The sequence below is a fragment of the Manacus candei genome, unplaced genomic scaffold (genome assembly GCF_025592945.1).
Source record: "Manacus candei isolate 608988 ecotype Guabito, Panama unplaced genomic scaffold, ASM2559294v1 h1tg000050l, whole genome shotgun sequence".
In the NCBI taxonomy this organism is placed as follows: Eukaryota; Metazoa; Chordata; class Aves; order Passeriformes; family Pipridae; genus Manacus; species Manacus candei.
In genome coordinates, this window is record NW_026138098.1 from 28,036,792 (window position 1) to 28,054,823 (window position 18,032).

General features: G+C 41.6%; 1 protein-coding gene and 1 non-coding gene across 2 annotated transcripts; both read left to right on the top strand.

Annotated features, from left to right (window-relative positions):
* Positions 1 to 90: 90 nt before the first annotated feature.
* LOC127476677 (mitochondrial import inner membrane translocase subunit Tim23) lies at positions 91 to 17,583 on the top strand. The gene is made up of 7 exons (XM_051799853.1): positions 91 to 251; positions 684 to 742; positions 3,777 to 3,870; positions 4,112 to 4,196; positions 6,426 to 6,484; positions 8,482 to 8,592; positions 16,992 to 17,583. Exons 1-7 carry the CDS (start codon positions 155 to 157, stop codon positions 17,105 to 17,107), a joined length of 621 nt encoding a protein of 206 aa, XP_051655813.1. The 5' UTR covers positions 91 to 154; the 3' UTR covers positions 17,108 to 17,583.
* On the top strand, positions 5,647 to 5,849 carry LOC127477255 (small nucleolar RNA SNORA74). Its single transcript, XR_007906904.1, has one exon. It is a non-coding gene; the product is annotated as a small nucleolar RNA SNORA74 (small nucleolar RNA).
* Positions 17,584 to 18,032: the final 449 nt, after the last annotated feature.

Genomic DNA, 18,032 nt, shown 5'->3' on the forward strand with positions numbered 1-18,032 from the left:
CGTCCCGAGAGCGCGGCTCGCGGCAAGATGGCGGCGGGCGCGCCTCACCCCGTCGCCATGGTGACCCGCAAAGCAGCGCGGCCCGGCGGCGCTTTGCGGCGCTTTGCGGCGTTGCCGGGCGGCAGCGGGCGGTGAGGGCGGCGGGGCGGCCGCCATGGAGGGCGGCGGGAACTCCAAGGGCACCGGGCTCGGCGGCCTCTTCGGCGCCGGCGGGCTCGGGTACTCGCACGCCGACCTCGCCGGGGTGCCACGTGAGTACCGGGGCAGCCGGCGGGAGCGGGGTGGGGCGGGGGGCAGTGTCCACGCACGGGCAGCGGGCAGGGCCGGGCGGCCGGAGCGAGGCCGGTCTCGGGGATGGAAGGCGGAACGGGGATCGACAGGCCCGCCCGCAGGAAGCCGGTCCCCGGCGGTTCCTGCCCCTGCCGGGACGGGGGCGGAGGGCCAGGCCCCGGCCGTGCCGCGTGTCGCGACAATCGCTGGTCACGCCGCGGCCGCCCCATCCCGGAGCTCCCGTTCCGCTTCCTGAAAGGCCAGGGCCGCCTTTTAACGAGTTGTGCAACTTCACGGCGGAATCTTCCCCGCTTCCGCGCACGAGGTGTGCCCCCTTCTGCCTCACAGGATGTGGATCGTTACTGGGGAAGCTGGTGTTAAAGTGCTCTGTTTATTTGTTTTTTTCCTTTCAGTGACTGGAATGAGCCCTTTGTCGCCGTATTTAAACTTGGACCCCAAGTATCTAGTACAGGTGAGACGGAGGCTTGTTTTTACCGTGTAGAACTCGATCCCAGTGTTTGCACAACCACACGTGAACACCCCAAAACTCCTGCAGTGCTGTGCAGGGTGTGCTGAGGTATTGAGTGGTGAACAGTGGAAAGAAACAATTTTTGAGTGTTGTACCTAATAAAAGTTTGCAGTGCCATGACATGTAGAAGACAACCAGTGAAAATACAGAGGGTTGGTAAGGCTGTTGTGTCACTACAAGCCTGCTGCTGGGGAGGAGAGGAGGTGTCCCTCCCTGCCCTGAGGCTGGCACACCCAAGGCACCCTCACAGCAATCCTGGCATTGGTCACACCCTCCCCTGAGCCCCCTCAATCCCTAACAGCAGCCAGAATCTCTCCACTCATCTCATGGATTAGTTTTCTGAAGTGGGAATTTTCTGATCATCATCACAACTGGGAGAATTCTGATGATTCAGGGATTGGTCTCCAGAACTCTGTGAAGCTCTGAACTTTACAGAGGTGTTGGGCCAAACCCCAGACCTGATAACAGGGTTTGTCATCACAGCAGCAGCGAATGTCACACCACTTATGTCATTTCCCAGCTGAAGGGGGACCATCATGAAGTGAAACTTCCCATTTTGTTCTACAGAATAGTGGTTGTCACACACAGCTTAACATTACTTAATGTAAAATGATGGCACCATAAGGAAAAAAAATTATTTGAACTCCAGTAATGTTTTTCTTTTTCAGCAATATTAAGTGTAGCTGAAAATGTTTAAGTTAGTCCAATTAGGATGCATGTCTTAATGATTTTATTTAGTTAATATTTTTCTCTATATGTGGCTCATATTATCTGAGAACATTAAATTTTGTAGAATTAGCACAGTTGCATAGGATCTGCTATCTGTGTGCCTTATGTTTGATGGTACACTGTTTATTCTGTACCTGGAAGCTCTGAATGGAGTTCTGGGGGCTGTTTATTATGTTTCTCTTTCCTTAGAAGCTGCTGTAGCCCAGATTACAATGTAACATTCCCATAATGGCAGAAGACAGGGGATATGCCTCTGTTTGTGTGTTCACTAGTGGGGCCTGCTGTTGTTGAGTGGTCAGAAAAATGCTGAGTGATTATTTAGACCTCTCCCCAAAACACTCTCTGAAGTTGTCTTGTGTCCTTAGTACAGTTTATCTGAGAACATGGTGGTGTTAAAAGTTTTTAAAAACAGAAGAGAAATTTGCTTTAAACTAAAAGGTGTTGGCATCAGTGTCGTGGTACAGTTCTAAAAATACCTGTTGAGGTAACACATAGGCTGCAGTCTGTGTTATAACACTTCCCTGCCTTTAAGTTTAGCACTAGTGATTTGAAATAAAAGGAAAGTGCATTGAAATAAAAAGGGAATTCCATTTAAATGTGAGACAGTTTCGAGGTTTTTACCTGAACAAGTTGCCCAGATAAGCTGTGGGGTCTCCATCCTTAGAGAAGCACAAGACCTGGGAGCGACTGAGTGCCCAGCACTACCTGACCCTACTTTTAGCAGTGTGGGTTGCACCAAGCAGTCTCCACAGGTCCCTGGGATTCTAAATATTCAAGGAAAAAGAAATAGCTAATATTTTAGAATACAAGAACTTAAATTATTGGCCTTTAAATTTAGGGGTTCTGTGAAGAAAAGAGAGGTGAGGGTCTCCTGTGTTCAAAGACCATCTCTTTGCTTTCTGAATGCACAGGAAAAGCCTTATTGTTGAGAACCTTACATTTTGATTCTGGCCTTCCCATAATAACAAATGAGACAATGGTACTCATTATTTAAAACCCACTTTCTTGGTTGGTCCATTAATGCAGGCACAGAACAAGGTGTTTCCTGCAATGCTTTGCTGCCTTCAGAGGGTAACATGCATTATAAAATAGCATTTTATACTATGGCAGAAGCCCAGAGGATGGGGCTCCTTGGTTGTTGTTATAGAAACTTAAATGTTACATACAGACAAGGATTGGTTCATCTTGACTTTTGGGGCAGTAATGAAAACTGTTAGAAGCTGCTGACTAGTGTATGCACTGAATTTCTTCAACAATTTAGTTAGAAGGAAGATAGAAACCATATTACAGGTTCAGTTTACTGATACAATATTCACAGTTTTAGAAGCTGTATATTTTTCCTGTATTGCCATCCACATTTACTGTCAAGTATGGGCCAATAAAAGCCCTTGGAATGCAATTCCTTGAGCTTGCAGTTGTTGCAGTCATGTATCAGTTACAGAGGGGGTGAGTAATACTCTGTCTGGAAAGGACAGAAGCATAAAAGAGATCTTGCTGCTTTAGCACCTCATCAATATGTGTGCATCCTGCTCATGTCTAATTGAAAACTTTCTTTGGCCCACCTTAATCTCTATACATGTGCTGGTTTCTCCAAAGCTTCTCAGGCCATTCACAAGGACACAAACCTGTCTCTGTAAGAGGAAGATGCACAAGTAAAAAACTACTGACCTCGCCTGATCATTAATTTTGAGTGTATTCCTTCTTTTTTCACCTCTTCAAAATATGTCACTTATTTCAGTGCATGGAAATACGTCTTTTGGCACAAAGGTAGTTTTTCTTTAGTGTCAGAGTAGTGGAAAACCTTAATTAAGGCATTATTGCATCAATATAGGTTGCTTAGTGAGGAAACAGTGCTGCATAATCAGAAAACAGGAAGGTTTTTGGAAAGCTTGTTTTGCCTGCTGGAAGATGTAATAAATAATTAGGCAAATAGTCATTAAAAACAAAAACAACCAACAACCCACACAGTATGAGTTCCTTGCCTGACTGATGTAATTTCTAAAAATTAAGAGAGCTAGGGAAAAAAAAAAAACTCTCAGTTTATCTTTTTAAAGTCCTTTTTCACACTTAATAAAGCATACACATACTGTATTCCCTCTCTCTGCTAGTGTAGGCAAGAATTTTCCAGAAACACTCGTATCCATCTTTAGTTCATTGCATGAATTAAAGAATAAAGATTAATATGGCCTACATTTTGAAGCAGGTATGCTTGGAAAATACAAAAGCATTTGTTTTTGTTTTCCCTCAGGACACAGATGAGTTTATCTTGCCCACAGGAGCCAACAAAACTCGAGGCAGATTTGAGCTGGCCTTTTTTACCATTGGAGGATGTTGTATGACAGGTAGGTGTTGTGTTTTCCACTTTTCCCAGCTGTCCAGGTAACACCTGTGCACTGCAGTAATTGATAACTTTGTCCATGTCTTGTTCTGCAAGGCATTCTTTGTTCTAGTCTTAAATGAACAGATATTTGACTTCAGTCTATACACTGAAGTCTCCTCTCAGTATTTGTTTCTAGTATTGTTTCAGGGATTTTTTGTTCCTTTTTCTTCTCAAAAAGTAATGACTGATGTTGTGCCACCCAGGGGCAGCGTTCGGGGCACTGAATGGTTTGAGACTTGGCTTGAAGGAGACACAGAACATGCCGTGGTCAAAACCTAGAAACGTACAGTAAGTGTTCCACCTCAAAGCAAAGCACACCTTAGTGACAGAGCTCTTTCTCCCACCTTGTACGAGATCAGATATGAATATACTGCAAAAATAAATGCCCTTTTTTTCTTTAGTGGGGACAAACAGGAATCAATATTTGTCTTCAACAAGTTATCAAATGTTTTTCCTTATAATGATGTTCAGTTCAAGCTTTTTACTTTTCACTTAGTCACAGTTGGTGTGTCCTCTGACTTACCTTAAATACTTGAGAATAAATTACTGCCTTGATGTTTACTAAAAATCTACTTCAAAGGTAAAACAGTGTTTTTATATGTTGAAATACTCCCAGAGGCAGCAGAGTTTGCTTTGAGCTATTTTTTGCTGTCATTTTTCTGGGAGTGAGTCTCCCTTCTTTCCCAAGCTTTTCCAAACCAGGAGAAGATTAAAATGCAGAAGCTGGACCTGCCTGGATTTGCATTAGGGTTGACACTGGTGCATGCTGCTCAGCAAGTGCTGCAAGGTGGAAGTTGTTCTGGATTATGGCATCCATGAACACCCATGGCATTGCCATGATTTCACCTTACCTGATTGTTTGACAGAAAGCAGTATGAAACAGGAACTTTTTTTTCAACAGGATGGTTCTTCTAGAATTAATGGTAGTTTAGACACAACTATAAGAAAACCTAAGTGAAGGAGCTATAGGAAATTGGAGGAGTGGAATGATGGGGGGAAAACAATTTTCACTCCCAGAATAGTTGCTAACAAGGGAATTTTAGAGGAGGAACTTATTATTTTCTGATACAGTTTATACTGGGTCTGCCCCATTTTAAATTCTATTTCTGTGTTCAACCTCTTTATCAAAATATTCACCACTATAATTACAGCTCTTCTCTAGATGAACAGAATTGTATATGTGTTTGGAATGGACAGAACCATGTTGTTAAGCACTAACTTTGGCAGGTCGAGGCCAGGAGGTGGCAGTCAGTGCACACCCTGCTGTTATCCTGGCCCTGCAAGGGAAAGGGAAAGGCCTGCTGAAGGTCATCACCTTCAAACACTGCATTAAGTTCTGTGTTTTCCTTATCAGATGCAGGGAAGAGACCTGCCTATATTTCCTCCGAATTTATCCTAACTGTGCACAGATTTTTTTTTTAATGAATTTGAATCAAGTATCTCAATGTGTCATGGTTATGAAAATTATCAATTTTCTCATCAGTCCAAAATTGATGTAAAGAAGTGGGGGTGGGGGTTGTAATTAAGAACAGGTTGTCAGTACCCTAACCTCTTGGATTTTTTTTTCTCTTGTTTCAAAACGAAATTTTCCATTATTGTTTAGTTCATTTCCTAACCATATTCAGTAATGACCTGTGTCCTACTGAAAAGTATTTTAAAAAAAAAAGGAAAAATAGTAGAAAATTAAACCAGAAACGACATAACGTGTGACTTTTTTGCTTTAAATGATAAAGCAAGTTCCAGTGGTAGTCAGCTGTCCAGAGCAATCCTGTGCCTGTGATAGTGTTACACTGCTGGGAGATAAAGATCAGTCATTTCTTCTGGCTGCTGTTGTCCCCGCTCTGGAGACAGCTGAGGCCAGAAAGAAGTGTCCCTGTGCTTCCCTGAGAGCTCACTAGAGGTTTGCTTTCCCTCTGTAGTGCTAGTCTGGGAGCACACATACAGACACACCTGGGGTTCTTCACCTTCTGTTGGTGGTAGGTTGGACAAATGGAATTGCAAAGGATTGCCTCTCTTCTTCCTGGCTTGCTTTAGTTCAGAATTGGTTTTAGTCTCAGGCATCGCCCCACCCCCTGACACATGGTCCTTCTAGAAGGGCACTCTGGCTTTCCCCGAGGTCTTTTACCCAGTTACCTCAGCATGGGTGTACCCATCATTCTGGTAACTGTGTGTAGTCACCACGTAAGGAACACCCAGGGTTAGCAAGCTATTTGCAGGGAAGAGATCTGAGTCTTGGCAAGGGTCAAGTTTGCCCTGAAGAGAGAGAAAGGTTTTCTTAAGATTTGACAGGACTGAATATTTGCCTTCAGTATTGCCTGCACACTATCCATGATAGAGATTGTGTGTTACCAAGCTGTGTTTTGCCTTAGTGTTTTGTTTTGAAGAGCTTTCAGTTCATTATTCCAGTTTTATTAACCAAATGTGTAGTGTAAACACACAAGACCTGATGTCATAAACACTGCCTTGATGTAAACACAGAGCACTAAACATTTTCATACCTTTTTAACTCCTTTTTAGAATTCTAAATATGGTGACAAGGCAAGGAGCATTATGGGCTAACACACTGGGATCACTGGGTAAGTAAAGTCATTCTTTTGTAGGGAAAACAATTTACTTAAAGATGTAATTATTGGGAAAGTGTATTTGTGTGTTCTCTAAACAGAATTCTCTAAATTTTCATTATTAAATCCATTGTGGAAAAAATGCAAGTTTTTTCTTTGGGACATGAGGACATTTCAGTAGACATCAAAAAAGAAATTAAAGGCTAAAATAGGGTTTGAAGCAGAAGTAACCAAAAGCCTTTAATTAAACCCCAAAGTTTTTACTATATTACAAACAAGGACTCTATCTGTAGAGTAAAAGAAATAACTAGAAATTATAGATAATGCTTATTTGTTAATAAATTACAGTTAATTCGCAACTTAAGGCAAAAAAATATAATTTAATACTTCTGAAGTAAGTTTTCTAACCTACAGAGATCATGTGATCAACTGCCTGATGTTTGTTTCCATTTAAAGAGTCAACAAAATATTTATCTGAAGTAGAAAAGTGATAGTGACTACGAAGATTTATCCTTTAATGATGGCCCATTAGCTAGAAAAGTCACCCACCCTCAGTCTTCCCCAGTCTTAAAAGACCAGAAATTACACAACACCTTTGAAAGGAGAAATGTAAAACTGATGAAATTATTTTGAAGAAGAATAATGATGGAACTCATTGCCCTACAACATTGTAGTGGGACTTAGCAATATTTAAATCAGATGACATCATGTAATATATTTGAATTTTGAGAAATGCAGCAAAGCATACGCTAAGTTGCATTTATTACATTTTGTTTCAGTCTTATTTCTAAAGAGCAGATTAGCTGCCATTCAAATCAGACATTACCTTTTGAGGCATAGTAGAGAAGCCACAGTTAGAGATAGGATTCTGAACTACAGCAAAAGTGGCACTTGTTTCATAGGAGATGCATTGGTTGCCTAGTGAGTTTTATTGTGTCATTTTTTGGTTGGTTGGTTTTTCTTATTTTTTGTTCCAAGTCTAATCAAAACATGTCTGAAAACTGAGATGCAGATACACTGCAGTTCAAGGTTCCAGTTTAAGTGACACATTAACATGTTTTTTCAGCTGTGTTTGAAGAAAGATTACTCAAGAAAGTGTTTGTGCATTCCAGTAACAAATTGTTATTTTCCTACAAAATGCAGCCTCCAAAATCAGAGAGTTAAGCTGAACTTTAACTTTGGGGATTTCGTATAGCTCTGTCTTGTCCTAGCTCCCAGAGAAGTTCCTTTCAAAGGAGCTGAATTATTTTTGCTTTTGATTTTGCTTGTCCAGCATTTCTGTATCTCAAAGATTCTTTTTGTCACTACTGACAGTTTTTGTCATTCTGTTCCTGAACAGGGGCAACATCTGTGTTGAACTGCTTAAAAAAATTATGTTGAATTCAGCTTTTCCTTCCCCTCACTCTTAATATTACTTGCTGCTAAGGCAAGCTAAAATACCATTGCCTGTGCTGAAAGGAGAAAGATGCTGCTGTTCAACTCTTCAGCATTATTGTTGTTGTTCAGGAATGATTTACATGCTTTTTAGCAGAAGTAAAGATTTCAAATTTTCAGCATGAAATACAAGTGGGGTTTTTGGTGTCTTTCATTGAATGCATGAAATACACGAGGGGTGGTGATGGTGGTGCCTTTTCCCTTCATCACAAGGCATAGATGATAGATGCATCCATACTGAAAAGCCCATGCATTTTTCTTTCTAGTTGTCTAAAGTTGTCCCAGAGCAAAATGTGCTCTAGGGATAAAGTTTTCATTTCCAGCTGCTGCTTCTCTGCCTGTGCATGTCAAATCATAAGCAATCCAATATTAATTTAAATATCTATAAAATAGAAAGAGGTCTGAGGAGAAAACCACCAAAGGTGGGATTTTTCAGAGGATTCCTCTCCTTTAAATAAGCAGAAAATCAGTGCTTCAGAAGCACAGTCTAAATAGCTACACCAAGCCTGGATTCTAAGCCTTGTGTCTCAGGCAATGGGGGTTTTAACTTGAGTTTTCTTAATCTTTTTTTTCCCCAGCTCTACTTTACAGTGCATTTGGAGTCATCATTGAAAAAACACGAGGTGCAGAAGATGACCTGAACACCGTAGCTGCTGGAACCTTGACAGGAATGCTATACAAGAGCACTGGTAGAGTAGCAAAGTGTTTCTCCTTTTCCTCCTTTTGTACTTTGTCCTAGTTATTAGGATCCTCATTACTTCTACTAAATACTGTCCTGCTCTGAAAATTGACAGTGTAAAAATGACTATTAGCTCAAAGTCCCCTAACACAATGTTTTTTTCACACAACTAAGACTACTTAAGGAGAATTTGCACTTTAAAAAAAAAAAATCAAGCTGAATTAAATTTGATTCTTTCCAACTTGCACAGGACTGACAGTAATCACGAGAGCCAAATTATGACTGTTATACCTATATACTGAAGAAACACTCAAGTATTTACTCAGGTTTATAGTAAGGTTGTGTAAAATACATACCCACTTCATTCTAGCCATGTTTTTCAGCGACAGCAGAAATAAAACTGATTGTTTCCCAAGTCCATGAGGGAATGCAGGCAAAGTAAGTGGGGGCAGGGGTGGAACACACAGAACATAGAGCTTGACTGCATGAACATGAAACTTTCTACAGGTGATTCATGTGGTAGGAATTCATGGGATAGTAGCACCCAGAGCTGCACAAAACCCTACACACATTGAAATGGATGTATTTATGAAGTTATTACTTAGCTGTTGGTGAAACTGTTGTCCTCTGGTAGGACTCTGGTCTTTGCATAGTGGTCAAAACCAACAAACAACATCATTTGAGAACAGCATGGCTTTAAGGTTAGTTTGCTGATGCATCCTGAATTGTTTGCTGAAGGGAGAGTCTGAGCTTCATCAGCAAAATGTCTGTCAACACATGTTCAAAGCTTGCCCATTGGAGATGTCATCTTGTTTAGAGGACTGCTGGGTACCACAGGCTGATATTACCACATGGAGTAAAGCCTTAAGTAACTCAATAAAGGTTTGGCTATGTGAGTCACCTGCATTTTACTAAGGAGATAATTCTAGAATTAACCTATGTACTTCTGCATATCTAACTGAGCCTCAGTGTCTCAAAAGCATTCCTGAAGTCCAGCTTTATATATTGGGCAAAACAGTTTGAGCAGTCTTATTTTCCTGTTGGCCTAGACGAACTGAAACCAAACTGAAACCAAAAGTAATTGGCTTCAGCAGCCCTCATAAATACCAGCTTGTGCTCTTAACTCTGCAAGGGCACACAGCTCTCTTGTAATCTGCTAGTTCCTTGAGTTTTCATGAGTGATATGACAGGTTAGCAATAACAGCCAGATAGGGTAGCAGTGTAGAAGTCTAACATTTTCTGTATGAGGTTAATAAGAAATGCCATCTTAGTCTCCAGCAGAACTTTCCCCTTTACCTTTCCAAAGTATAGAGCTGGCATTACATGTAATCTTGTTTTGTCACAGTGCAGCCACAGATAACTCCCCCAGTCACATGCACAGTCATCTGACACTACTGAAGTTTTTGTAACCAGGGCACAGTGGGACTTTCTGTTTTGTAACATAAGATCTACTGAGCTAATAGTAGCACTGATAAAGGCAAATGTAGTCAGTAAATCTGTATTCATTACAGTATTGTATTTCAAGTATGTGTCGTGCATATGAACCATAGTGCAGAGAAACTCAAAAGAAATAAGTTTTTCACCATATGCAGGAAATGTGACCTCAAAGATCAAGGATTAGTTCTCAAAGTGAAAAAGATTATATTCACATCTGTTTCAAGAATTTAGTTCCAATCTTTTTTTTCCTCTTGCTGCTTCTCCCAGTCTGCCTCTCCTGTCACCTTATGCCAGAATGCCCTTTCTTATTCTGTATGGTAAAACTTCTAAGTTCTGCCTTTGCTCGGCATCAATGTATATATTCACCTAAAAAACCTTGAATATTTAAACCATGCAAATCATCAGCACACATCTGTGACATATCAAGATTGTAATCATTTCCTCTGTTTCATGGAATGCCATGTTGTGTTGCCATAAAAAAAAAAAAGGAAAATTTAAAAGCTGTCAAGGACACTTAGTTATAAACCTCCATATTTTAGTGTCAGCTGGAAACTCCCACAAACATGCCATTGCAAATCAAGGCTGTTCTGTAATTCACAAAGTGTAGTTACAGAGTCGGAAACAGTGCTGTTCAAACACTCAGATTTCCCACTTCCATCATTCCTGCTTTGTAAAGAGGTTGGGAACATACTTAAGAAGAAACCTATAAAGTATGGAGGTCTTTTATTATGACTTCATATTTAAACACAGCACTGATGGAAGAATCACATCAGCAGCTGTGCTGCACTGAAAAATCCTCTTGTGTACACGACAAAGCCTAGAGTGAATTTCTTAAACAAATGATAAGCATTTGATGAGTGACCAGGGGAAAAAAAAGTAGTGGGAAGACTTTTTGAAAGCTGAGATTTATTGCCCCAAACTGGTCCCCATTTTCACAATTTGTCCTTGTGGAAGTGTTAATCATTACCAAAATGCCAGGAGTCAAACAGAACGTGTATGTTCTAAAGCCATTGGATTGTGAGCAGTTTTGTGCAAGGCTAATTGACACACAAGCTGGATGTGAGAAGATAAAAGAGGATTGAAAAGTCTGCAAGTGAGGACAAACAGTGGCAGTTCAGCCTCCCCCCATGTTCACTGGAAGCGGCAGTAGTCACTGGAAGTTCCCCATTGCAGGTGACTAAAGCCATTAAATCCCCATCATAAATCAAGTGTTAGCTGGAATCCATCTCCCCACACTGCATGGCTTAGGTTAACAGACACTGAATTGAGTTTAAACATAAAACTGATATAAGCAGTTTTGAAACGTCATACTGGTTGATTCCTCTGACCAAAGTGATCTCTAGCTTTCACATTTATTTTAAATTAAATTCAATACCAATATTACTTACTAGATTTTAGCCCAAATGTAGTAATGAGAGTACAATATTAACTTGTTTCACCAGACTTACAGCTTTAGGGAAGCTGCTTTTTGAGCTCACCACTTAACTTCTACCCAGAACATTCAGTTTGAGTGACAGACAAAATAAAACCCTTTGTGTTCCTCTGTCAGTGGCATATGTAGTAGAAATGTTACTGTGACTCAGCCAATTCAGTTTGAGTTTGGCTAAAAGGAGGTCTGGATATCCCAAATCCACAAGGATGGTTTTTCCATTTAATAAGATACTATTCTTTATTCTTCAGTTTCAAGAAAAGGCAGAAATTAATCTCTGTTATGCCAGGGTTTTTTCTGATAAATGTTACGAAGCATAAACACATCTTAAACAAACATTTAGCCCCCTTGCCCATGTTTTCAACCTCTTTTCTAAGCCATACATCTTTCATTTCCTCATAATTTTACTAGTAACCAAAAGTAACAAAAGGTGATTGGCACCGTGCACTATTATCTCCCACCATGAAAATGCACATGGTTCAAGTCATCATGTCACCAGGGTGCAGCTGGCTGAGGATCCTGCACTGCTCAAGGATTGATCACTCAGGAAAAAGATCCTGAGCTAGGTGGGACTTTGGTCTGACCCTGTGTGACAGCCATTAATTTCTCACTGAAATTCCTGACAGAGACTTCAGTAAGCAAAAAAGTTAACTAACCTTTACCTCTTATCTGAGGGTTACACAGGTTGTAGATGTTCTTTTTCTTAGATAATTACCCCTCCCAAGGTTAGGGGTAACAGGAACAAAAGTAAAGTAGTGCTTTGGAAAAACTGAATTACTTTGTTTTATATACTTTTGTGCAGTAGGAACCAATACTAAGCACAGCATCTCGTGCCTTTTGCACAATAGATGTTATGTAATTTGGTATACAAAGTGGTGTGTGTCTGAGAAGAAGGGAACTGCATGCTAGCAATAGCTGAAGGTAGTAGTTGTCATTTTAAGACCTCAGAACACAGCCCTGAAAAGTCAATACGTTATGAATTATGAATGTTTTATTGCCAGCAGTAAAGTCTGGCTGGAGCTCAAGATCAGTTCTGTGACATTCAGTGGGTAGTTCAGGGCAGCTCTGTTAGCTGACTACTTCTTGAGCTGTAGAAAGCCTCTTCCCTTTGGGCTCAACCTGGGTTTTGTTTTGGGCTAGACAGGATTGTTTTCATGTTCCTGTGGTGTGGGGAGGGGGAAAGAGGAGCTTTTGGGGGAGTGCCCAGGTGTGGGCCTGGGATATCTCACTGTTCTGCATTATTTGGAGAAAAGCAATTAAAGGATTTGCCTCTGAACATTGAATTTGAGGGCTGTCAGGCATTTTAGAAATTAAGAATCTCTTTCAGCAGAACAGGTCCATAGGATTATCAGTCAAATGGTGTTTAGTGAAAGGATTTTGTTTCAGATCTGAAAGAAGGAAGAGATAAGGGCAAAGTACAAGCAGCATGATAGCTTGTTGAGGCTTTCTTAGTTACATGAGGACTGATGTTAAGAGTATGAGTGGCCACTGAGAGCAGTGCTGCCTTCAGTGCTGCCCAGCCCTCCTAGGCAGGAACAATGAACTAAGGGATCATTCCTGCAGGGGTTTGCAGGTGCCATTTAAAGCAGCTGAAGTAGCCTCCTGTCACTCAGGTGCTGCTGGTTTCACTCAGTGAGAAGATAGGAAATTTTCATCATGTTTGCAAAGTAATTTCAACAGCTCTAGTACTTCTAAACTTGTAAATTAAATTGTAAATTCCTACTGTTTTTCTAATTTAGCCTTCATAGCACAGTAACTACAGGAAATGTTCCCTGTTTCAAGCTTTGTTGTTTCTGTATTTTAACCACAATACTGCCTTAGCTGCAGCAATATGAAAGCAGAACATGCTTTTTTGGAATGTATCTTGCTTCCATATATAAGTTTATCAATTTCCTCAGTAATTTCTGTATCCACAGACTTTGCCCACACTTTAAAGACTTCATAAAATAAACACCATGGAGCAGCAGGAGGAAACTGTTCGTATTTTCTAATGACATAGGCCCACTAGGACTACCCATAGATGTTCAGACAAATGTCTTGATGGTTCAGGTGGTCTGGTTAGCACCACTGTGCTTTAATTTGGAACAAAACAGATTGCCTTGTACATTTGAGAAGCTGAACTCGATAAAAAAATATTTTCATTCCTGGAAGCCTGAAAGGAAGAGAAACTATTTTCGTTCAGAGTATCCAAGAGAGAGATTAGAAGACAGAAAACTAGTAACTATTTAGTGATTACACTTCTTTTGTTTGGCATAAGTGTGCCAACCTGAGGTTTCAGTTAAGGTATTTCCAGTGTTTGCTGTTGGGGTTCTTGGTTCTAACATCCCAGGAACTGTCCCAGGATAGTGGAGTAACATTCTGAAAATCGGGACCACAAGGTTCTGAGGACTTTGCCCTAATGTTATGGCACGTAGTAATGGTTTTACCTACTGCACAAGTCCAGTGCAGTGTTAGGAGAGGCTCCTACCATGAAGAAACACAGAGCTGTGCTGTTGGAACACTGTGCCATAACACAGCTGCATCAGAATGCAGTGCTGTGTGCCATGGCATGGTGTACACCTACTGTAAATGCACAGAATAGAGACAATACTTTATGGTGAAAGGGTGCAGCAGCCAAAGCCAGAGAACTAAACTCCCATTTAGAGAGCATCAGATGTATCTTTGGAAACCCATAGCAGTTCTCAACTATTGTGCAAGGTGCCTGGTCTCAAAATACCTGCTTCCAGAAGCATCTGTCAGCTGGAACCTTTATCTTGCTGGGACATGCAAGATTAGAGGCTCACAACCACGTTTCAGCAGGGTTTGTCACGGCAGACTTGGTATCAGAGGCTTGCAGAGAGTGATTGCAGAGGAGGGGTGGGAACGTGTTCTATCATGTAAACACAGCTGGGATGGGAGTGGAGAATTTCTTTTTTTATTTTTCTTAACAAGTTAATTTTCCTCAGAGAGTCTAACATTTCTACCCAGCAACAGGGCTGCATTCAACAGTGCATTACTGTTTGAAGTCTACCACAGACCTGCACGGACTTACTCCAATGCAAATCTGACCAGTTAGGGAAAGGAAAGTTTTCTCTTTCTCTTTTTTTGTATTTACCATGGATAGCTCAGAAACCAGGAGAAACTGCTACAAAAAAAAAAAATAAAAAATTACTGTTAATGTTTTGTAGCAGAAGCTTAGGCAACCTGGTAGGAAACATTTTTTACCTGTTTCCTTGGATATTTTCTTCCTCAGTAATGCACAAGTTTAGTTCCTGTACACAAAACATCTTCAGCAATGTCCCCAAGTTGTCTGCCAGCCTACAGATGGCTTTAGGCCCTGCAGTTGACACCTGTAAGCGGGTTCAGAGCTGCCATCCTTACCTGGCTGGCCTCAGCACGTGGAAATACCAACATCTGTTGGGTTAGAACTAGTACATCTCAGCAGAACTGTGCCCTGAGTCTGCATGGTGCTACAAAGTGGCTCAGCTATCCAAATTAAAGATGATACCTTTCTTGTACAATCCTGACTTCACAGAATCTGGAACCAAGCTCAATCAGCTTTTGACTACCTGTCCTTCCATAAGAATAGGATTTGAAGAGGAAAGGAGAAGAATTGAACATGGGGGCTTAGGGAAGAACCTATGTGAATAGTCATAGCTCTGTCTGCATTGTGTTGTGTGGGGATGTTCCACATTCTGTGCATTTCCTTGTACACCCTAATGGTTATGAGCCCCCTTTGGGGCTTTCTGCTGTGATCAGGTGATTCCTGATAACAACAGAAAATCAGGCTCTAATGTTTTATTCATTTTTCCCAGCAGAAACGAGGAGTCAATATTTTTACAGATTATCTCAAATACTTGTTTTGCACAAAGTGTCCTTTAAATTTCACCTGTGGCTTTTTGCCAGACACTGCTTGCACTTGGTTAGTTTTGTGTACCCAGCTGCAACCCCTTCATATGAAAAGCTTTTTGTGCAACAAATTCAGGATCAATTAGCAAACACAGAAGTCTACATTTGCTTTCCTAAATGCTGATTTAGGCACACAGAGCATACTCAGTAAGGCTTTTCTTAGAGCTGTTGAATTCTCAGCAGTTAGGGCAGCAAACTTAGGCTTATGCACCAAAAAACTCAAATGGTCACAGCTGGTCTGGGAATGAATTTTTGAGAAACTATGACTAGGCATGGCTTCTAGTATCAAGTCCCACTTCTGCAGCTTTTTGGTTTCATTGCATGCCTGGGCAATAGGAGGAGGTTTAACAACTCCAATGAAATGTATTTTAACCTTGCAACACAGGTACCACAGTCTCAGTCTAACTGACATCATCAGCTTTGTGCCCCAATACAAGCCTAAAAGCAATTCTGTGAGACAACATAATGACCCACAATGGGGAAAAAAATAAAAATCTCTGATTACTGAGATGGATTTGTTTTCAAGTTTGAGGAACCTGAATTGCACTGCCAGTTTCACCAATAAGGCAGACAGGTTTTATCTCACTGTCAGCAGAAACTGGCCTTGTTCTATACACTGTACACATTATCTAACTTGCTTCAGCTGCAATGATAAACATTGCAGAATCAACCTCAGTGAAGTTTTCCTAGCATTGAGGGTCATACTCTCAGCTGTGCATTTGTGGTGCATTCTGGGAGCTCTCCTGAGGCACTTCCTACTACTGAGGAATAGAAGCATTTTGCTGTTTAGTAAAAGCATCAGAAGTCTCTACTTCTGCCCCTGTACACCCCAGCACTTACATGGATGGAATGGAGTTGGGGTGCCATCTGACTCCCACCTTCAGCCACGTAGTAGCCAAACTTGCCCTCTCTTTTTGCCTTACACTAAGGTGCTCAAAACCTTAATCACCTGTTGTGAGGTGATAATTTTGAATATTAATAAAACTAAGAATATTAATAAAACTAAATAAATTTTGGTCAATGTACACCCTAGTAAATTCTTGCCAGTTAATCTCTCTCATCTACTTTTTATTTTTTTTTATCAAAGGGTTTTAAAATTCCAAAGACACAAAAGCAGTGATAAGTTCTGCACAATGGCCCTCACAAATCTCTGGAGCCCAAGGCCATGTCCACATCAGCTGCTGTTGTGTTCACTTATTTCCCTCCTGCCCTTTCTCTTTCTGCCCAGTGCTAGTTACCATAACTGAAAAACACATTCCTCCTCTGAAAACCTAAATGGAAGAGTTCTTACAGCAGGAAGAGATCATACCTAACTGTAAACAATTGTGTTAAGGACAGATGGAATAGATTGGGAAAAGCCATCTTTGCTTCCAGGGCTCTGTAGGGGTTCCATGAGGCAGCAGTGCTAACACATTTTGAGAGGAAGCCATAACAGCAGAATTAGTGTCAGGATCAGGAAGGACTGACCTCAAGCCTGGCAGCAGGTTGAGAGGAAGGCAGGATTAGCACAAGGACCCTTTCTGGAAAGTTACTCAAAAAAGAAAACCTGTTTCGTTAAAAAATGTCTCTGGATTTAGAGATCTTCTTGGAAGTGCTGTTGACTGACCATCTCCTCAAATGTAACTCCACAAGCTTTACTGTTTTTTCTGTTTCAGGTGGGATGCGTGGGATGGCGCGAGGAGGGATCGCGGGGCTGACGCTGACCGGCCTCTACGCTCTGTACAACAACTGGGAGCACATGAAGGGCTCCCTGGCCCGGCAGTCCCTGTGAGCAGGGCAGAGGACACACTTGCATAGTCACCAATCAAAGCAGTTGTGAGATATATCTGGTGCCCCTTCCTATTTTATTTACAATTAGGGTGAAACCGAAGGAAGCTGTGCTGGGAGGAACCTCTTGACACCGTGTAGCTGGACTGGCCCTTTCCTTCCCACCAGCCAGTTGCTGGAGAGGCAGCAATATTTGTTGGACTTGCAAGTGAACAGAGTGGCCACCAAGACAGTCTTCCTGGCACGCTCACCAGCCAGCCCTGGGCCAGAGCCACAAGGCCTGCTCAAGTCCCGCTGCCAGGTTTGCTGGGGCATGGCAGCGACAGCCCTGTAATAAAGTCTGTGTCCATAGACCATTCCCTGCAGCCTCAGCACACATCACCTGGCAACTGGCACAGGGCAAGGCTTGTTACTCTGACAGCACAAGGCAAGCTATAAAAAGGGACATCATCATTAATAAAAAGGGTGGTACTTACTCAATGCCATTTCTATCCTTTGCTGTTCCTGCTACTGGTAAGACAAAAATGTGCTGCATCCACTGACTTATTTATGGATTTATTTTGAAGGACCAACGTGATAAAATCCTGGGGGAGTCAGTGGGTGAGGGGAAGTGGACTAGCAGGCTGAGGGTCTCCTGATGCATGGTTGTGGTGGGGCATAGCAGGGCTTCCCTGCACGCCCTTATTTGTGCTAATGAATAAGGAACTGGTTGTCTATGGATGAGGTACAGTTGCTGTTGCAGAACAGCTGCCAGTGGATTATCAAAACACTTGGGTGCTCCAGTATCTCAGAGCTCATTTAGCCAACAGTTAAAAACCAAACAGTATAAAGACTCCTCTCATTGCTTATTACAGGACTTCTAATTAGCACAAAGCTTTTTGCCTGAAATACCATTCGTAAGGTTTTGGCAGACTGAAGGCTGTGATGAA